This window comes from Xenopus tropicalis, chromosome 1, assembly GCF_000004195.4.
Source record: "Xenopus tropicalis strain Nigerian chromosome 1, UCB_Xtro_10.0, whole genome shotgun sequence".
NCBI classification, from domain to species: domain Eukaryota; kingdom Metazoa; phylum Chordata; class Amphibia; order Anura; family Pipidae; genus Xenopus; species Xenopus tropicalis.
In genome coordinates this window covers 146,830,059-146,852,928 of record NC_030677.2, presented here as the reverse complement: position 1 = coordinate 146,852,928, position 22,870 = coordinate 146,830,059, and the positions used below count along the sequence as shown (strand labels likewise).

Below are 22,870 nucleotides of genomic sequence, written 5' to 3'. Positions count from 1 at the left end.
CATAATGCCTTGCTCCTGCAGACACCCAGACCAAGTGAACATGCTCAGTTAGTAAGACTATGAGTCAGCTTTCTGCTGATTGGCTTAGATCCACATTCCTAAGTGGGGGGGGTGAGTTCTTAGCATTCTTGAGGGAGGGGGGAGACAGCAGAGAGCTGCGTGTCTCTGGCACATGAATTACAGACACAAGAAATCTTTTCACAGAGAAGTCAGTGCAGAATTTCTGTGAGTGCTTATGGCTGTATTTAAATATACCTTTCTGATAAAGCTTACTTAGTTTGTACCCTTCTTTCTCCTTTAATTGTGTAGTACCAGCCGGGGAGCACACAAAATGAAGATCCTTAGTGTATTAGAAAGTCTCTGTTCTAGTTATTAAGGTACCTTCTGAATCCTAACCCCACACAGATAGACTGATTAATAGATTGTATATATTAAATTGTAACCATAAAAAACAGTTTAGTATATATGTGTGTAAAACACACATTGTTAGTGTCAATAAATATAGAATTTTCTTTCATATAGGAGCTGCTGGACCAAAACATGGATGGCCAACCTGGGCCTTTCTGGTGTAGTCGATCTAAAGCTCACAGAATACCAACAGCTAAAGGCTGGTATAGCAGGGACTAGAAATTGTAACACCACCTGGAGGGCTGCCTGTACATGTTTCCTTTTTAACAACCCATATAATCATATAATGAGTAATCCTGCTTTACACAGCTGGTGTGAAGTAAATCCAGCATGTTACTGCAAATATCAATGCTGGTCACAATTTAGATACAGAATGAAAAATCTTTCACTGGTGTTTTTGTCTTTACATTTAAGATAGAAACATGTAACATGTATCACTACCTGCAGAGCAGTGACTGACATTATTATCAACCAGCTGGCACATCTTCTTTGGGAAGAACATAAATGACCTTTTAAAATGTATGAGGTCAGCAAAAACAGCCTCATGAATATCCAAGGGCTGAAGTAGCAGCATTTTGTAAATTCTTTTGCAGCAGTCATCTTATAGATCATAAATTACTGAATGCTTCTCTAGCATCCTCAGTCAGAGATGAGGGCAAATGTACAGATACCCCCAGGGCCCCTATACTTGTCTCCCAACACTGGAATCCGCAGTCTGTGAGTTCCTGTTTGACGGCTTCCACCACAGTGTGATCCGTATCTAATGGGGCACAAAAAGGTTAATTGAGTCAGAATATGGCATTTTCCTACTTTCCACTCAGTAGCAAATTCTTTGCAAGAAAAAAAATATGAAATTTGTAAAAAGGGTTGTTCACCATTTTAGTTTAGGTGTTCTCAGATAGTACACCAGGAATAAAGGCTTATTTTCAGTTGCTTTTCTTATCTTTATTTTGGAAATGTTTTGTCTTAAAAATGGTACAGTTTGGTGAAATAATTACATGAAGGGGCCTAGTAATGTGTCCAAATGCAATATGTGTCATCAGATATCACCATGTAATAAACTGTGTATTTATCAAGTTGTGTATTGATTTTCAGTAACAGTATACCTCTGTACAATCTGGAATAAAAGTAAGCAACTGCTCGAAAATGCTACGGGAAAATATGTTGTTAATCAACGGTGGGTTTTTACAGGTTTTTTTTCTGCCAGAACTCACTTGATGCATTGATTTTAACAGATTATACAAGGTACAAAGGGGTGTAAACTAATGGCATTAAATTCGGTGTTTAGGAGGCATAGTAATAAAAACACACACTTTGATAAAGTAGGAATTTATTTTACACAGCTTTTTACACCATTTTTTCAGTGTTAATCATTGTATACAGTATGATAAATAGGCTGCAATGTACCAAATGGATATGATTTTGTAGTATCCACTTGCCTCCACCTAAGTACAAAACACAGGCGGAGGAAAGTGGATCTGCTTTTATGCACTCCTTCCTGTAGCTTCATTGACAGGCACAGGGTTGGCCTTTTTTGAGCTACACTGAGCGGATATTGGTGCAATAATGAACACTTTTAAATTTTTTGCTCTACCGGGTTTGTTAAGCAAGTTCTATTATTATTATGATTTATATTTCTGGCTCAGTGTGTGAACTAAACACAAGAAAATAGCCGTTATGTATTTTGTTATTTAATTGTGTGCTTCAGTTCTGAGCAAACAGAACTCTCAGCAATTACCTTACACAGTGGGACAGTGTCCGATGTTGAATGTCAGGTTTCATCGGTTATTGTAAAGTTAAGATTATATATTAAACAATTAAGATTGTCTCTTGATAAAAGTGTTAAAAATTTTATTTTTAATTTTTTGCAATATACAGTATTGACCTTTATCTTCATTGTTCATTTTAAATAAAAAAATTCCAAAAAAAACAGATTTCTATTGCCGTGTTTTGTGAGAAAATATCTAGATAATACAGCTTCTGTGAGCAATTAAATAATTAACAGAATGCTACACTTACCAGGTCGGAGCAAAGTTACTGCACAGCCCCCTCCTCCAGCTCCAGTTAATTTACTGTGCAGGCCACGTTCTGCAGTCACTCGACAAATAGTGTTCAATGACGGGTGCCCGACACCTATCACATTTAAGTGATGTTGGTTGATATCAATCAGTTCCTGGAGAAGGTAGTAAATGATACTTGTTAAAAGAAGAAAAAAATAAAGGTCTATCCATTTCAACCAAAACATGAAATGCAGAAAAAGAAATAACATGGTACCAGCCACAAAATATCTTGCAAATAAATTAGATCATTCTAAAAAACAAAACATGCCATAAAACATAAATAGTCTCCTAAAAATATGCTAACAAAGTGTTTTTGTTAATAAGCTAATTATGGTTGTCAAACATATAATGTATCCTAATTTAAATAATGAAATTGGAGGGCAATCATCAAACGGTTATCGTCCCTAAACAATTGTAAGTTTGGCAAATCCAAATTCTGGATGTGATGCGCCCCTAGGATTTTTTACCTGTTGTGTAAATAGTAAGGTGGGGCTAATTAACCAATACTTAGGGGCCTATTTATTATGCTGTGAAAAATGAAAATGGTGTTTAGACTGACTGTAAAAAAAAAAAAGAGTCTGGCTATGTGTGGCGAATTTTGTGGCCATTTTTTACACTGCATAATAAATCTGCACCTTAGCTAATTGCACCTAGCCAATAACCTATAACCATGTAACCAGTGATTAGTTTGTTTTTCCAACCAGCTGCAGGTAGAGCAATGAAAGAAAACAGTTGGCTGGTTGCATAGTGTTATTGCCTAGGTGCAAATTTGCCCAATGTTGATAAATGTGTGCGGGAGCATGTATAGTATATCACAAGAACAACAGAGAAACAAATATAGAAATAAAAGAGAACAGAAAGGGGGTCACGGGGAGGCAAAGATGTGCTACCTCTAAAACAGAGTAATGGTCCATTGACAACCCAGCAGTCATCTCTTTCAGAACTCGCTGGCACTCTTGGGAAATGGCATGAATGGATGAGAGGACAGGTTCAATGATATCTGGAAACTGCAAGACAAGAAGGTTTCATTTCAGCCCTTGCGGCTTTTATATCCCATAGTGTCATTAATTCAACATGCCAGACCTGCTTTCTGTTTGGAGTAGGAAATGAATGTCATATCTGTGTACATAACCCCTGGGCACAGGACTCTGGAACGAATGGCACTTAATGCATGAACGGGAAAATTAATGTCAGTGCTTGCCAAGTCACCAGCACACTTAAAATAAAATGTAATGCTCAGTGCAACACACCCCAAACTAAATAATAAGAGTGGACTTTCATTAATCTAAAAACATAATTCCTAAAAGATTACTTAAAAAGAGGGGTAAGGCCTACAAAAAATACACATTGGTTTAAAAAAAAAAAGTGGCAAAATTTGGACAGCACCCATTGTCCCAAAGTTTCATGTCCAACTATCTGCTTAAACTAACATTCTGCCTCCCACCTGGCAGATTAAAGGCAAAAATACACCCTATTTCTGTGCCTCTGGTGAGGTATTTTTATTGAGATGACAAAGCTTTATATGATTCCCAAGGGATGCTGTTTCACTGAATTATACATGGAGTACCACTCTGCAGAGGCATATAATGGCAACTCTCACTCCTATATATCAATGCAAAAGGGGTTATCTGTGCACACAATAAGACTTGTGAGAGAATGTAGAAGAATGATCTTGTCATCAATCTTTGGAACCTCATGCTCTGTAATAAATACATCTATATTCCAGTAATAAAGCATGACATATCATTCTGACAGGAAGGAAAAAAAAAAGAGACTTTTAATGACTAGCAGGAAATACAGTATCTTGTTCTGCTTGCATGAAGAAGCGTATGCTTTTTCACAATTAAGGAAAACTCCTTTTTAAAGTACAGTTACAGTTTGCCTATTCTGAGATAACCATATCCTTCCAAGTACAGTGTTTCATTTACACCGTAAAGGAGAACTAAAGCTTATCTAAAGTAGGGCAGAAATGTTGTACACTATGTTTTAGGCTTCTGTACCAGCCCAAGGCAACCACAGTCCTTTACCAGTTTTAGCAGGGAAGATCTGTGTCTCCAAAGATGCCCCAGTAGCCCCCCATCTTCTTTTCTGCTGATTCACTGCACATGCTCTGCATTACTGGTCTCAGCTACTAAGCTATACTGTATATATGCTTAGTAATTAATACAGATAATATCTACATGGCAGCTCGCAACAAAATTCAATATTTAGCCCTGTAGCATCATCTTATATTAAAGGCCAACCTCATTTTCTGCTTGATAATTTGCAATGACCCCTAAATTTAGCCTCTCAACAGCTGGCCAGAGCACACTGAGCATGTGAGTGTCACAGGCACTTTCAACAAAATCCCATGACAAATTTAAAGGCCTGGATTGTTGCTGCTATGGAGATGCTGAATACATAGGCTGGTGCAATAATTCAGTATATGAAATATGGCATTTTTAGACATTTATTTTTAGGGTTTAGATTTTCTACTTTAATACATATCCTATCCATGCACTTATTGACAGCAGTTTAAAAATAAGGAAATGCAAGTATCTATATTAACAATTGCCTCATATGAAATCATTTTTAATATGGGAAAAAAGTGTAGTTGCCAACTTCAAACCTTTAGAAGCTTTTCTTTCACTCCTGCCACAAGTACTTTTGTACTGCGGGGAACCTTTGTGTTGGTGAGCAAGATGTGCAGCATTGGTACCCTACAGGAAAAAAACATGTGCATAGAGATAAGTGATTTCTGTATGCAAAAATACTGACCAGATAAAGGGGTGGACAAAATAACACCTAATGACATATTTATATCAAAAAACATTTGGCTATAGGAAAAATGGTGCTTGTCTATACAGTTGCCTTGGCTACATTCCAAATGGCAGCCTCAATATATTTCAATGGGTAACCATTTCTTAAAAACTTGGTGTTTAGGACAACATAACAGAAATACTTTTTGAAAAAGGATGAACTCCCACTTACAAAAATAGGCCATAAACTGCATCAGTGAAGATGAACAGTGTCATAAGCCAAATCTCTACGGCAGACATAAGTGGACTTTTTGACAATTTATGAGCTTATTTATGAGCACAAGTGCAGTGTACAAACTGGCATTTTAGCCTCAAATGGCCATGTTTTTTTAACCAGAATGAAGTGGCTCCCAATAATTTATCATCACTATGTCTGCCAGGGGAGGTTGCGCTTGGCACAATTGCGTCTATTGTGTTAAGACACTTGTAATAGCAATCCAATGCAAATTGAACACAACTGCACTGAAAATGATCAGTGTTGGGATAATAAATATCAAATTCATTCAAATACCAAGTCCACAAAATTCATGAAAACCACAATATGCTGTACAAAAGGTTCAAATACAAGCTTGCAAAACTGTCTTATTATCCAGAATGGGACCTGTGGTTAAAAGATCTTTCCATAATTTGGATTACAATATCTTAAATATGGTAAATTTAATTCAACCATTAAATACTATTGTTCTAACATTAGTAAGGATATTTGCAGCTAAGTTACGATCAAGTACAACATACTGTTTTATTATTACAGAGAAAAAGGAGATTATTTTTAAATTATTGGATTTTTTTGCTTCAAATATACTTTATGGGAGATGGCCTTTTTGTAATTCAGAGTTTTCTGTATAATGGGTTACTAGATAAGGGATCCCCATACTTGTATCACTGTGTGCTTAAAGGAACAGTTTAGTGTAAAAATGAAACTGGGTAAAATAGACAGACTGTGCAAAATAAAAAATATTTGTAATATAGTTAGTTAGGCAAAAATGTAATGTATAAATGCAGGAGTCTACCATAATAGCCAGAAATCTACTTCCTGCTTTAAGCTATCTAGGCTGTTAGTTAGTCAGTGACTTTAAGGGGGGGGCATATGGGACATAACTGCACAATTAGTTTGTGAGCACGCAGGTCAGATTTAAATGCAAACTAACTGAACAGTTATGTCCCATAACAGTTATGCCCCCCTTCCCTTTGGGGAGAGCTGTAAAGGAGGAAGAAGTGTTCTGGCTATTATGTTAGACATCTGCACACTCCAGCCTTTCTAGATTACATTTTTGCCTAACTAACTCTATTGAAAACATTTTTTATCTTGCACCATCTATCTATTTTGCCCATTTTCATTTTTACACAGAACTGCTCCTTTAAATGTTAATTAGGAATATATTTTGGATGTTAAAGTTAATTAGGCAGTTTTAAAAGAGTTTCTCTAAATAAAATCTCTGCTAGTGGAACTGCTTGATAATTCACAAGATGGGAGAGGTTCTCTCCCAGTGTCTCACTTGTCAGGTATATAGTCAATCCAGAATATTTGCCCCAAAAGAAACCAGCGTAGATGTTATTTTGATGTTAAGTGTGGAGATATATATATATATATATATCAGTCCTGATGGTGTCTGCACTCCAAGGCTTTTAGTATTCTGTGGGGTGCACAGCCAAAATCTGAGTATTTAGCATGAAATAATCCATGGCCGGCACACCCTTAAAATTCAAAAAACATTTTTTATTGAAAACTCATTGTTTAAAAACCAACGTTTCGGTCCTCATTAGGACTTTGAGAAAGGCTGCAATTGTGGCTGAAACGTCAGTTCTCTGTTTCTACACTTAATAAACGTCAGTTGTACATGCAATTATAATACACTAATATTTGTTTGAACCACAAGACCCTTGGTGCTGGTTGTGTTGGATTTGGTATTCCGTGCACAGGGGCAGCTACATTGTAGCAACTTTCGGAGTGTGGTGCTGTCGTGTGGACTTATATATACATATATATATAAATCAGTTATAAGGGACAAAACTGTTTTTCACACGTACAATACATAACCTTTACCTCTCAATTGGAGTTATGCGCCCAGACTGGTACTGTAAAGCACCACCTTGAAAAAAGAAAATGCTATATTTATTGAGCAAGTTAATGCTATTCTTCAAGTTATACATATTCAGACTAAGCAAGAACTACTGAAAAGGCAGGTATATGGGGGATTTCAGGTCTTCAATACAAAAAGAGATCATTAAGTGGCGCTATGTGAACAGCACAAAAAGAAGCCACAAAAACACTAGCCTTCGACAGCTGGTTGGAAGAGGTCTTCCTTGTTTTGCATAGCATCACTATGCAATTTGACTGCAGTTCCAAAGAGAGCAAAATGGAGAGAGGAGTGGAGCGCTCTACAGGTCTGTGGGTCACCAGTTGGACCAATGTCACATTGTATAATTACTGAATTGTATGTAAATTATAAATAATCAGCAATCAGCACTCTCCTGTGTAAAGTAGTTTAAAAAAACGCCTGTGTGACAGCTAACATCCTTATATGTACATTCTGTCTGGATTCTGTCAGCAACAAATGTCTTTATAGTTTGCACAATGCAAATGCTAGGATGTATAATTATGCAAGCATCAGATATAGTGAAAATAAAATAACCATATTCCCTGCTGTAACAATCGATTCCAGTGGATGTGGTAGACATTAACAATGCATTGTAGGGAGATCAATAAACCTCTCCCATATGTCAGCAACTTACCCCACGTTCCTACAGCATTATCAACTCCTGACGGGTTTCCATGGATGACCTTTTCACCTTGAAAAGCCCACTGGTTAATGAGGTCAAGTTCTGTTTGGGACCACCTGTCAATAACAAAACAAAAGTCACTGCACTTTTAAGATGAGAGCAGGTCTGGCCATATATCTGTACTAAGAAGGAAGAAAAATTAAAAGTCTAAAAATAACAAATAACCGTCCTATAAAAATGTATGTATGAGAATATAGATGTTACTATATCATTAAAATCATACATTAGGGACCGATTTCCAAAAGTACCCAAAATACATCATTTCCCATATAGCCCTATTTAAACAAGCAATTCTTAATATTTTATATATTTGCTTTTTCTCTGTAATAATAAAACAGTACCTTGTACTTGATGGTAACTAAGCTGCATAAATCCATATTGATGGCAAAACAATCTTGAATATAAATTTAATAGATTTAAGGCAGGGTGCTTAAAATAACAGAAACCCCCCCTTATCCCATACATTCAAAGCAGCATAGCAAATATTTTGCCCCCTACTGGTAATGTGCAGCATGGAAAGAACATAAACGCTATAATATTTTTGAGATTGAATTAACAATATTACTCTTAAATAAAAAACGGTAAATAATCTTTTGCTAAGTAAGACAGATTCAGGGCAGAAACAGAGCTTAAAAGTGACAGGCTGAGAAGTTAAGGGCAGAGTTAAGGTGGGCACTTGGATAAAAAGCACATGGTATTACATGAGCAGGAAAGCATACCCAAATTTGCATTGTCATGCAGTAATATTGTGTTTGCAAGACAAAGCTCAGTCTGCTAAGTCTTTGTTTACATGTCAGGGGCTGCAGTTTGCATAAGGAGCAGAGTGTGCTACAGCGGACAAAAGAGTAGCTTGTACAAGTGGGCACACATCTAATGTAGATGGCAGCACATTGGGAAGCATGCTGCAGTGATTGGTCAAAAATATCAAAATTGTAGAGGGACTGCAGGCAAATGCACAGACAGGTAGGGCTGAATCAGAGAGTTCATACAATGCAGATGTAGGAGCGAAATGTTTTGCTTCAATGGACAGCAGGGACTAAGCAAGCACTGCTGAAAAAACAGGTATGTGAAGGATTTCTTGTAGCATTAAATCCCAATTAATCATTGCAGTTCACACTTAGTAAAAATGTCTAATAGTCGTCTCCATTTCATATCAGAATATTGTTTTAAGGTTAGACTACCTTGAAGTTTTAGCTTCCTCACGCATAGGATCGGCAATTCTGCCACAGTATGTTAACATTGCAGCAGCAAGACAGACACAGTATGCAGCACTGGATCCTAGACCTGCTCCTGTGGGCAGCTGGGACCAAACAACAACATCCACACTTGGCAAATCTCTGGAATAGACAACATAAGAAAGCATTTATATTTTTGAAGCTATTAGAAAGCTATCATAATAATCCCAATGTGAGAATAAATCAGCTGTTCTATTACCAGATACCATGTATGTGTCTGTACAAGATAACTGTCTCTTTTGCAAACCTATAAAAATTATATACTTTTGGCACAAGCAGAAAATGAGCATGTCAAAGTGACCATAACCGCTTTTCTGCAAGGTTATTTCCAAAGAACTGGATAACTGTATAATCCTGGTTGCCAAAAACATACACAATAAAACAGCATATGCAACTATCCTCACAAAGGACAATATGATTCAATATAATTAAGAGCAAATAACAACCTGTAGATTTTGTCAGTCATTTTAAATCAATGTGTCTTTATTCACTGAACAGCCAGTCTTGCTTACTGGTCACCTGTTTAGAAGTTCCTTTTATTAACCCCATACATACACATACTATTGTCAGTAGATTTGTATGTGAAATGTGGGAGTTATACAGAGTACCTAGAAGAAAACCATGCAGACAGCACCCAGGCTAGAACTTAACTTGGGACCCCAGGCGGGTAACAATTGCACCACTGTGCTAAACATGTCCACTCACCTACCAAAGATGGAAAGGTACAGATAAAGGAAAGCCAAAACAGCAAGGCTTTCAGTATCTTTGCACCCATCAGTAAGCCCTGCAAAATTTTTCAGAATTTCCATGTTCTGTGGGTCATCTATAGACAGAGAAAAGCAGAATATCACAGTGTTAAATGAGTTAATTCTTCCGGCTTCTAAAACACAATAGACAGCTACTCAGACTTATACAAAACCAGAACTGAATATGCAGAAAAAAGGCTGTTATAAAATGTTTTGTTAGTCATCCACTGTGTCACATTCACTAATCAAAGAATTTTTTTATAGAGGTTCACACCTAAAAACAACAAGATGTACATACAGTATCTGGTTATTGCAATCTAAGAGAACAAAAGGCTAGAAAACATATTTAATATTGTGTACTACAAAAGGGTGGATGAAATAACAAAACCTCTACATGGAGAAGAAGTTTAAGTTAAAGGTTTTTAAATCACAATGACAAAAGCAGATATGATGGGGAGTATTATTTAATTGACTGCAAATAAGAAGCATGTAACAACTTTAACACAGGTGTAACTGGTTGCAAATAAACATTCAGCCTTTTTAACCTCTTTGGGCACTATATATATATATATATATATATATATATATATATATATATATATATATATATATATATATGGTACCCAAAACTTTACAAACACAGCCTGTTTCATTTTCACATATGTACATACTGTGTATATATAAATATCCCATCAGTCAGACAGTAACCTCTGGACCCTCTATAGTTGCACAGTTTACTTCACTCTTATTTATTACAACTCACCTTGAAATGAAGGTAGTAAAGACTGGAGTTGGGAAACATCCCAGCTTAGCTTAGTCCCAATATTTGGCAAATTTATTAAAACTGTATCATCCTTACAAGGTCTTATTCTAATGAAAGTTCTTAGATTTAGTCCTACTGCCAAAGCCATCTGAAAAAAAAAGACAAAAATAGAAGATTTTTTAGAACCACATATAAAGTAATATCTTGCTCCATATTACTTGTCTAACACAGCATTTTTTTAGGACCCAGAATAATTAGACCTAAGAATTGGTTTGAAAGTAAAGAACTGGTAACACAAAAAATAAAGTGTTTTGAGAAGTGTTTTACACTACAATGAAAAAAATGTGTGCATGCTTCATGCTAAGGGCAACAGGGGACCTGGTTTCACAGCTACCATATATCTGACAGCACATACACACTCAAAACTGACATTGCTGCCTTCCTGCCTCTGTCTTTCATTGAAACTGCCTGATTGCACTGGCACAGGTTGTTTTTTGGCTGAAAATGTTGTAGCATTGTCAGTTTGAAACCTACCTCTACCAGTGGTGCCCACCTTTTCCTTTAAAATCTTTGGGAGGCGGCAAAAGTTGTCTCAGAAACTCATGTCACATTAACCACAACCCCATGGCGCAAACATTTCATTCATTAGTTGCTCAGACCAGTAGTAATTGAGCCCCAAAAACTATCATAAGATAGGGAGCACTAAAAATAACAAAAAATATGGGATAAATGGCTGGACTGGGCTACTTAAAGGACATGTAAACCCCATTGCTGGTTCCGATCGAAACTCAGCTCTAGCTGTCTGCTTCAATTTTTTTCTCCCAAGCAACTCTCCTGAGCTCAGCTCAACAAAGCAGAACTTTTATCAGAGACAGTTGTGCCTGTGTGAGCCTGTATTCTTGATGAAATGTATGCTGAATAAGGGTCTGTGTGTGTAGGCTGTTTGCAGATTTAAATGTTTACATGTCCTTTAAAGTATAACTGTACAACGCACAGCAGGGCCCAAGTTAGCCAAAGTTATGTCAACCTGGTCTCCTATCTATATTCATATATTAAAATCCTATGATATTGTTGCCAAGTACCTAATATTGTAATCTATAAAAGTATATAATACATTGTATGTATTGATGTCCAATAAAAAATAAAGAGCCCCAAAATTAACAACTCCCTTTCCACTTCCCTTGAGGCCCTCAGTACATTCCCAAATATCCAAAACTTACACATGATCTTCTTAACTAGCCTTGCCTAAAGTGTATAACAAACTAAACACCAGCTTTACATCTCTGCCCATGTGAAACTTTTTTGCAACACTTTATATTGCATATAATTGGTTTCTGATTTTTTTTTCGTGCACTGATGTGAAAAGCCTGTCTTGGTAAGTTGCATATATAAAAAAAAATTAAATACACATAGTCACAAAGTTTATATCTAATAATTAGCATTATAATAATTAAAGTTTATTTTTGTGCATGTTTTTATGTTATGCCCATTAATTACATAAGGATACCTCTATCAAAGAGATGTTAAGGCATGTACAGAGACTGCTCCAACTCACAGCAGCATACCTAACTTATACCTATAAATGGTTGAAATAAAAAAGGGTATCACTTCTTGTACTTAGGTGAAGGCAGTTCTGCTAAAGCAATATTTAGTCAGTTACACAGACTAATATACACTGCCCACAAAAGGAAATGTTTATGTACCTCCATGTTTCACAGTATACATACAAATACATACAAAATGTACAAATGCAGATTTAATGATATACGGACAGTGATGTGGTAAAAATCTATATTTACACATAGACTAAATTGAGTCCTTTGTGTTTCTAAACAAGCAAAGGATTAAATTATAATCAGAATCTGTTTTTAATTATGCAGATTTAAATGGTTTGTCTGTAATGAATGTAAACAATCAAAAAAAGATTTACTTCTGTCAGCTGGGTAACCAATAAAGAATGACATTTGTGCCTGTATAGGCCATTATAGCAAGCATATATGTAGTAAAAGTGGTCAATAATATATACACTGAAGAAACACTATAGTATACGCAGCAATAGGAAACCTGTTAAATCTCCATTTTAATTCATTTCAAATCATTTATTTTGTAATTTCATATTTTAACCAGTGCCATTTATGCATACAAAATACGAGGGCTGTACCTTGCCGTGTACCACAGCATGTTCTCCATGCAGTATTACTTTCCCTGGAGCAGACACGAACAGCTCCCGGTCTATAGTCATGGTGTAAGTTACTCTTAATAATAAAGGAAAATTGCATTTTTACTATTAAGACATAAAACAACATCAAAGTAGACTTCAAAATTAGATAAAGAGCTGGAGAAATGTAAGATGGAGGTAAAGACTGCAACACAGAGTTGGCTACATATTAGATCAGCTAACTATATATCATATAGCTAGGGGGTCTTTTGGCCCTGCATCTGATGGAAAAAAACTCCAATACAAGCAGCAGTAAACACCAGTTACTAGGAGTTGTTGCCCCTAAGAAGGGTACCTTGAGTTTCACATGGCTGTTATACACTGTGTGAGTGACATTAACAGAAGGGACAGTGTAGGACCCAGTGTGGAGACATTTGCAGTAACTATAATTTACAAGGTAACATTAGAAAAGCCCACAGTATAAACAAAGGGTATTTTCTGGCATAGGCAGACTGTATTACACCCAGGGATAGAAGCATGGCTGACAAATCACGTGTGTAATGAGACACCAGGTACAGCTTTCCAGCTGCATAAACCACAGCATTCATTTATATACATTGCACTGTCGTTTGTAGCCTGGAGAGACCTGAGGCGAGACTAGCAGCACTATTTTATGCGGACGAACACTGCTGACACTGGCAGTAGTAAGAAAGACACAACGTAATGACAGGTGTTTAACAACAGTGCCAAACGCAGGGCACTATAACACTCACCTACGACTCCCAGGTGCTCACTGACAGCTCTATTCAAGCACCCTAACATAACAAACAAGCTCTAGCCAATTAGAGCAGAGAACCCATTCAACACTCTCGGCTAATCATTGTTAAAAAAGCAGTACCATAGATAGGTAACCACCAATCAAATGACAGAATGGGAGTCGAAAGTTTTTCCACCAATTTCCGTCGGAGCTCCGCCTACAACCAATAGCCAATCAGCAGGATGTAGGAAGCCTCATTCCACTGGTAAGCGAGACAATTAGCGTCGTGGGGCGTGGCCTAGGATGGCTCGGCTGGCCAATCTCGTGTTGCGGCTCAGAGTGGCGAGAGCCGAAGAAGGAAATGCTGAGTGTGGCCTGTTGCCGGCTTTTGGTACCAAGAGCTTTGCTGGGATATTCAGCGGGGAGGCGACTGTATAGTGAAAAGTGTACGAAGGAGCGGTGAGTACAGAGAGTTGCGCTCCGAGCCACTGAGGACGCCGCCTAGTGGGCAGTCCTCCAATTAACATGATAGGAAGACATTTCTTATTGAAACTGGTGGCAGAAATCTTCAGTGACTGGAAAATATATGTTAAGGCCTATGTGGAGCTGCTTTGTAATGTAGGGTTAATAGGTTTGTATTTAGGATATTAAACAATTAGCCACTTGGAAAACACTGACATGAAATTACAGTCATTTACATGTAGAAGATCCTGATCTCCTTTTGTGACTTAAAAGTCAAATATCGCTTCACAATTACTTCCCCCACCCACACAGAGGGTTTATTTATAATACACTGGGCAAGTTTACACCTGGGCAGTTGGTGAAGGAAAGCTGATCACTGGTTGCTATGGGCTACAGCCCAGGTGCAAATTTGCCCTTTGTTTATAAATGAGCCCTAGTGTGTCTGGGACAGAGCGCGGTCTGACAGGCCACACTTCCCATAGGGGAAACAATAGTATTTTTTAAGAAATTGTTTCTATTTAGCACTCTTTTTTGTGCTGGGCGGATTCATACACATGCATAGAATGAGTGAGTGCCCAAACTTGGCCGTTACCGTTATGCACATGCTTGTGATATGAGATCAGTCAATGTGATCCCCATTTTACATCACAAGCATGTACATTGTGAACAATTTGGGGCACTGGCTCATTATGCACATGCGTGTGCCCCAACATGGCCACTTGCACTGGGAGCTCCCTCTTAGTGTAAAGGCCAGAACACTCACTACGGGCGTTTTTAAAAAATATATACAGTGAGGAATGTGATTTCCTGAATTTTTTTTTTAAATGCTGTCTCTCACAGTGGGAATGCACCTACAATGTGAATTTCAGACCCCTCCATGATTTCTAAGTGGGAGAACTTACAAAATCGCAGGGTGTTCAAATACTTATGTTCCTCACTGTATTGATGCTCCCATCCACAGTTCATGCTCTCTACACCTTCGTTGGGGGGGGGAACAATTTTGAAGTGCTAGGCACCCCATAAGCCTAAAGTCAACAGTCTCAGCAAGCAGCTGTTTGTGAGAAAATATTTGCAGTTGCAAAGCTTTTTGCACTTGGCATAGAGAGGAGCCACCTTTTCTGCCAAAAAAAATATCAGCCTTACTATGTTGGCTATATTTATAACTGATTGATAGCATTGGTGATGAACTGATCACCAACTTTTTTAAATCACAGCTCCAGTGAAGCCTTTTGGTGTTTCTTTGGTGGGTTTTTTTTCATTACCCTAAGGAAATTCAGACTTCCATTACTTGCCATATTAAAGATGATTAAAAAACACCTGGGACAAAATTGCATTCATTTCACATAAAACAACATAAGTGATACAAAGCATCGAAAGAGATGAGCATCTCTTAATACCCAGGTGACATAAGGTTTCACATTCTAACCTGTAGATGTTTTCCTTTAGCATCCAGGATGGACCCAAGACCACAAAGGTTCCAAAGATCTATACAAAAACAGGAGACAAAGGTTTGTGAAGTGGATTAACAGCTGTAGTGACTTCAAACCCCAATTCTGAAACTTTTATTAGGCAGAGTAATAACCTCTTCAATTCTATTCCAGGTTTCTCCAGTACATACACCAGAGAAAGGAGGCCCAAAGATGATCTGCTGTTTGAAGCACTGGGAGATACAGATGAACTGAACTCTGCTATTGGGTAACTATATGTTATAGCAGGCTCTTTTAAAAACACTTTATTATAAAGGTTATAATAACCTCAGATTTTTCAGTACAGTTATGCTTAGCATAGGCGAGTATTTATAGTGACATGGTATAGTGGTATTTGACTGTACTGGCTTTGAGAAAACTATTCTAATGGGAAGAACCTTTTCCCCAGTGACACTACATACTTATTGGCTTCTTATAATGAGTTTACAAAAACAATCTGAGACGTAATAGGTATGACAAGGAGCTTGTGGCCAGCCTGCCAGTAAAGCTGGCCATTCATGGGCAGATATAGTCTGCTAGTCTACTTCCAAAACAGATATAGTCTGCCGCCTTGGCTTCTCAAGACCGAGTCAGCAACTTATTGGCCTGTTTATAGGGGCCTCCTGATAACTTGTGTTATTGTTATCTGGTAAAAAAAAAAAAATCGTGTTTACAAATCCTGCTAGGTGAGCACCTCAGCAATGCGCAGATGGGAATTACATATATGAATTTTGCCTAGCTCTTACAGTGACTATAAGAAAGTGCTAACACCATGTTATGTTTTAATTACCTATATGTGTATCGGCATATGAAATCACACAGTTTCTTTGCTTCCACTTGTAACCTTAAAAGAATGAACCTAAAGTACAATGGTTCATTCTATACTGTTATCTCTGATCATTTTCTCTGCTTTTACAGGCTTGCAAGAGAATTTAGTCTAGATGCCAATCACATATTTGTGCCTGAACTTGAAAAGGTAATTAACTGCTGTAATCACAGAAATGTTGACTTTTAAAATTGTGGGTTTAATGTCATTTTTGATATCTAGAATGCAGTAGTCAATGGTATCCATGCATTTTCAGTTACTATTCGGCTTTAGGTATTCTCAGCCAAATTAAGGAGACCTCCATCCCCGCTACACAGATTAAAGGAACAGTACATCTAAAAACGAAAGTGTTTTAAAGGAATGACAGTATACTGTACTGTTGCCCTGCATTTGTAAAACTAGTGTGTTTGCTTCAGGAACACTACCATAGTTTATATAAACAAGCTACTGTGTAGCCATGGGCAGCCATTCAAGCACAGGATACACAATAGATAACAGATAAGCTGTTTAAAATCCCCTTGCATACAACAAAGCTTATCTGTTATCTGCTATGTAACCTGTGCCTTTTCTCCTTTTTCCGCTTTCAATGGCTGCCCCCGTGGCTACACAGCAGCTTATTTATATAAACTATAGTAGTCTTTCTGGGGCGAACACACTAGTTGTACTATTGCAGAGCAACAGTACATTACATTTTAATTACTTTAAAACACTCTTATTTTTTGGCATTACACTTCCTTTAATATCTACCTTACACTCACTGATACCTTTTATAGAGGCTATGCTGACAAACAAATCTTCTTTCAATGATTTGACAATGCCGGGCATTCAGAATTACTGGAACAACTTATGGAACTTTTTAAACCCAAATTTGGACTTTCGTCGTCTAGCTACCCCAACTATTATTGATTCAACTATTATTTGGGGCTAAGAAACTAATACTGTTGTACTGGAAAGCCATTCAGCCCCCAAACCAGAGATTGGTACCAGCCTGTGCAAAAATAGTGTGGTACACATTAATGGAGACCTGTCACCCACACATTAAAATCTTTTGCAAATTAAACATGAAACTCGCTTTCTTTTTTTTCAATTAGAACAGCCATACCTTTTATAAATGACTACTCAGATTTTTAAATACAATCATATATTACCTGTCCAGCCTCTGTGCTCTGTATAAAATATTATCCTATATTTTACTGATGATTGTACTGAGCTTAGGTTTCTTACTCTGTGTGAAGACCCACTGTTTTGGCCAGTTGAGGTATCATAATAACTAATACAGGTATTGGATCTATTATACAAAATGTTTAGGACCCAAGGACCTAAATGTTTTTCCATAATTTGTATCGCTAAACAGCATCTACTAGAAACATTTATACATTAAAAAAAAAAAAAAAACAATAGGATTGTTTCAGCACTAATATTGATTCATGCAGCTTAGTACAAGGTACTGATTTATTGCTACAGAGAAAAGTGATAGTTGCTTCAAAAGGAAAGGAAATACCATAATTCAGAGCTTTCTGCATAAGAGATCTATTTAATGCAGGCATTATATTAAGCTGTAATTGTTTGCAACAGATACAGTGTATGCTTCAGGATGTTGGATCAAACATTGCAACTCCACTGTCTTCTGCTAGAGAAAGCCACAAAGGTAACCACCTTATTATATGAAAGCATCTATAACAATTACAATGCAGACTAGCTTTTCAATGATACCTTTGTTTTATTTATTTAAGTAGAGATGCAGAGGTATGCAGTCATTAAATGTTTTTTCTTTTAATAAAAGTGTTCCAAACTAATACAAGAAGAAATGTCCATAGTCCAGAACAAGATGTCTAGGGAATTTTATTTTCTCTTTCCTGACAGTAAGAACATCATTCAGTGCAGAACCTGTTCAGGAGCTTGAGCAATGGATCGATAAATACACCTCTCAACTTCCTCCACTGACTAACTTCATTTTGCCTGTACGTATATCATGCAAAGTTACCCTGTAACAGTAATTATTAGTCTGTGGTTCTGAACAGGAAAATAGGCTCCCAACCATTTTATAGTGGGTCTGAAATAAAAACTAGATGCATAATTAATTCTAAACCAGTCAGAAAGCTGAAACCTTAAAGGAACAGTAACACTAAAAAATAAAAATGTTTTAAAATAATTAAAATATAATGTACTGTTGCCCTGCACTGGTAAAAGTTGTGTGTTTGCTTCAGAAAGACTACTGTAGTTAATAGAAATAGCTGTTGTGTAGCCATGGGGGCAGCCATTTAAATTGAAAAAAGGAGAAAAGGCACAGGTTACATAAGAAGATAACAGATAACTGTGTAGAATACAATGGGAATCTGCTGCTTATCTGTTATCTGCTTAGTAACCTGTGCCTTTTCTCCTTTTTTCAATTTAAATGGCTGCCCCCATGGCTACACAACAGGGTATTTATATAAACTGCAGTAGTGTTTATGAAGCAAACACACAACTTTTACCAGTGCAGGGCAATAGTACATAATATATTAATTATTTTTATACACTTTAATTTTTTGGTGTTACTGTTCCTTTAAGTCTGTGCCCCTGAGAAAAAGGTTTAGGACTCTCTGCCCTCTAAATTTTGAATGCTAAAGCAGGAAATATGCAAATGGTGTTCTATTGGTTAGCTAACTTAAATTTTTATTGGACTGGCTGGTCATTGATCTATGAATGTACTTTCAATGGTCATTGTCTGTTGTGTTATATATTCATAGGTTTGACATGCTAGGTATATCATGACTGCTTAGTATGATAGGAAACCTTATACTGTACCTATTGTCAAATGTGCCGCAGCAATCTCACTTATCAATTCTTCCTTTAGTAATAAAAAGCTAAATATTAGGCAACTGGGCCTTCCTAGTATGTTTTTACATGATGTGATGTTGGTTACTTTAGTAAATTTATTTGTGCACAATAATCAGTATTCCTCATTCCTTCATTTGTGTATTCGAACTGGGTCCCCTTAAACACCACCAATGGTAGTAGCTTGTTTTCTATATATAGGTTAGAGCAATACATTTGCTTGGATTCTGATTTTTTTTTTTTTTTCCAGTCTGGAGGTAAAACCAGTGCCGCCCTTCATGTTGCCCGAGCAGTGTGTCGCAGAGCAGAAAGGAAGTAAGGATCTACAGTATTTGTGAGCAGAACAGGAAGACCTCTTCCTGCATTGGTTATTAACCTTTGTATGATAACAGCTATTAGCCAACTTAAATGGCAAGTTCCATTTGTGAATTTCCCTCTTTACTCCATAATTCAGGCTGGAAGATGCAGGGTAGTGTAACCTTCTGCTGGGTTGTGCCTAATCTTTTCATTAACCATTAACACAAGATTAATCTTATTTGCTGGCAAAACTGTTAAAGCTGAGCAAATCTAGAGTAGGGCATACCCAGCAGTGCTGAAAGATCCTGCCAGTGGGAAAAAGAAAAGGAAGTTTAGAAAAAATGAACTTCAGCTTCAAATAGAATTTCATAAAACTGATGTAGGAAAACAGAGCAAATTACTCTGTTGGAGTTTATATTTCCTTCCCAAACTTGCTGAAAATTTGCAAAGTTTATTTGGCAACATTTAGCATTCTGGAGCAAGATGGAGCCAGATGTTGCCTATCCCGGAGTTTGTTATATGCATATTAATTATGTTTCCTGTTTTGCAGAGTATTTAAAGTCATTCAGGCTGGAGAGGCAGATCAAAATGTTGGAAAATACTTAAACAGGTAAAAGGGCCACATCTAAGTAAAGAGAAAATTGGTAATATTCTCTAGCTTTTATATACTGAATATTAATCCCTGATACAAGAGATGCTTAGACCTAGTACTTATTGGTCATAGTACAGGTATGGGATCCCTTATCCGGAAACCCGTTATCCAGAAAGCTCCGAATTACGGAAAGCCTGTCTCCCATAGACTCCATTATAATCAAATAACTGAGAATTTTAAAACTGATTTCCTTTTTCTCTGTAATAATAGAACATTACCTTGTACTTGATCCCAACTAAGATATAAATAATCCTCATTGGATGCAAAATAATCCTATTGGCTTTAAATAATGTTTTATTCATTTTTTAGTAGACTTAAGGTATGGAGATCCAAATTACAGAAAGACCCCTTATCCGGAATACCCTTGGTCCCGAGCATTCTGAATAACGGGTCCTATACCTGTATTAGCCTGTCTGGTGGTAGAGCTTGAACTAACCAGTGGTGTCAACTCACTGAATTACAAATTACATTTAGTACTTGTTTATTTTCCATAAGTTCTGTCCACATTTTACACATATTAGATTATATTTAACAAATAGTGGGGGCCAAACCATATTCAACATGTCCCCACAACAAGTCTGTGGAGCTCTTGGCCTGTCCGATGTATGTATGTGTAACTATATCACTGCACAATTTTATAGAAATTAACAAGTATTGTAATTAATAAGTACAACTACTATAATCTAGGTCAGGGATCCCCAACCTTTTATACCCGTGAGCCACATTCAAATGGAAAAAGTGTTGGGGAGCAACACAAGCATGAAAAAATGTTCCTGGGGGTGCAAATAAGAGCTATAATTGGTTACTTAATAGCCCCTATGTGGACATGCAGCCTACAGGAGGCTCTGTTTGGCATTATACTTGGTTTTTATGCATCCAAAACTTGCCCCCTTACCAGAAATTTAAAAATGAGCACCTGTTTTGAGGCCACTGGGAGCAACATCCAAGGGGTTGGGGAGCAACATGTTGCTCATGAGCCACTGGTTGGGGATCACTGATCTAGGTTGATGGATAACATACAGGCATACAAGCAAAATAATGTCTGCTTGCCTAACAGACATTTTATGCCACTACTGTCTAAGAAACTGTATATAAAGTCTTATTTATCCCACTTTTAGGCTGAGCGATTGTCTATTCACATTAGCGAGGTATGCCGCACAAGCAGAAGGCAGGAAAGAGACAGTCTATACAAGAACACCCTGAAGCTTCCATACATGTGTAACATCCCGAATGTGCAAATTGCATTGTATTTCAAGTTTCCTTGTGGTAGCTGAAAGGCCGGCTGAGTCAGCCATATGGACAGTTTGACGTTGCTAATGGTTTGGGCTCCTACAGTACATTCAAGGCCTGCTTTAGGTATTTTCAGGCATTCTCTGAATACCTTCTACATCCACTGCTGTGAAACTGTGATAGCTGCCAAAGCAGGAATACTACTATCATCTTGGTTAAGTGAACTCATCACACAAAAAGAAACCTTCAAGTTAACCTGTACAGGTTTGTGTCAGACTGTGAGGAAGAAATAAAGCATGATTTAGTACAGGAGATGAATTCACTTTAATGGAAACCTAAAACAATGAAGACATGATGTTGGCAAGGTGACCGTAGAAGTGTAAATGCTTGATATTGGTAAATTGGGCAGATTTATTACAGCATGGTATATTTTACTGGGCCTTAATCAATAAACACTGCATGATTAAAAAAAAAAAAAAATATATATATATATCAAATTTCTATTATTGGGGCAATGAGTTCCTGTACCAGTGGGGACATTAAACTCATTGACAGGGGGTTCAGTCAATTTCTGGCATTTCTTCATCAGCAGAAAAAAAGGTCAGGCATTATTATAAAAGGAGGAGATTGTGGAGTAATCTACAACCTGGGGCCATCATTTAAATCTGTATTTTACAGTGGGCAGTAAAATCTTTGGATTAACACCACACTTGTAAGCCAGGCTCAGTTTACATTAGGTACTATTTTGATTAAGGTTTTTCCACAGACTTTCAAGATGAATGTGGCCCTATGGAAGTAAACATCTGCTGTTCCTGGAATTTTGATTTGGAAGTTACTTGCCTTTGAATAGGTTCAATAAGTGTGCATTAAACGGCTTCATTTTAGCTCTGCAAAATACTCAAAATTGCTCCACATTAATTGAAACTGATTGTGTAAATCACAGGGAATTGGTGCATTTTAGTGACATGGGGGTGCTGTAATTGCAGCTGAATGCCACTCAAATTACTGGGGTGCGTTTCTGAGCGGTTTGTTGCCTGTGGGCAACAACCTACCGTTACCTTGTTTACAAATACAGCAATGCCAATGGCCAATTCATGAAGGTGCAAAGAAAAAGTCTTAAAGGAGAAGGAAAGTAATGCACAGTAGAGCCAGTGCAGTTTTATGCGGATAGGGGCACCGGGCCAGGGTATCAGGTAACTGATTACAATCACTGCGGGTGCCAAACTTTATATACACTATAGTTATTTAATTCTAAATTTAAACTAATTTCCACAAACATCTGACATTTACTAAAGTCTGAACTGGAAAAGAACATTTGGGGAAAAAGTCACAGAAAAGTCACTAAGCAAAGAAGGAGCCTTCCAGGGAAGGGATATCTGCCATTGACTTCTACATGATCTCGCCAAGTTTTAGC

At 37.2% G+C, this 22,870-nt stretch overlaps 2 protein-coding genes across 3 annotated transcripts; one reads left to right on the top strand and one right to left on the bottom strand.

Moving 5' to 3' along the window:
- Positions 1-273: 273 nt before the first annotated feature.
- mvk (mevalonate kinase) lies at positions 274-13,899 on the bottom strand. 2 transcript variants are annotated; one of them, XM_012969790.3, is made up of 11 exons: positions 13,723-13,899; positions 12,953-13,046; positions 10,792-10,939; positions 9,988-10,105; positions 9,229-9,384; positions 8,000-8,103; positions 7,311-7,356; positions 5,077-5,167; positions 3,359-3,475; positions 2,428-2,581; positions 274-1,168 (listed from the first exon to the last, which is right to left on the bottom strand). In XM_012969790.3, exons 2-11 carry the CDS (start codon positions 13,031-13,033, stop codon positions 1,017-1,019), a joined length of 1,167 nt encoding a protein of 388 aa, XP_012825244.2. In that variant the 5' UTR covers positions 13,034-13,046; positions 13,723-13,899; the 3' UTR covers positions 274-1,016. The 2 variants fall into 2 exon arrangements, with proteins under 2 accessions (XP_012825244.2, XP_031747708.1); XM_031891848.1 differs by lacking the exon at positions 12,953-13,046.
- Positions 13,886-21,933, top strand: mmab (metabolism of cobalamin associated B). The gene is made up of 9 exons (XM_002932082.5): positions 13,886-14,165; positions 15,615-15,676; positions 15,770-15,863; positions 16,553-16,610; positions 18,036-18,108; positions 18,324-18,421; positions 19,528-19,592; positions 20,125-20,184; positions 21,345-21,933. The coding sequence occupies exons 1-9, from the start codon at positions 14,068-14,070 to the stop codon at positions 21,427-21,429; spliced, it is 693 nt and encodes a 230-aa protein (XP_002932128.3). The 5' UTR covers positions 13,886-14,067; the 3' UTR covers positions 21,430-21,933.
- Positions 21,934-22,870: the final 937 nt, after the last annotated feature.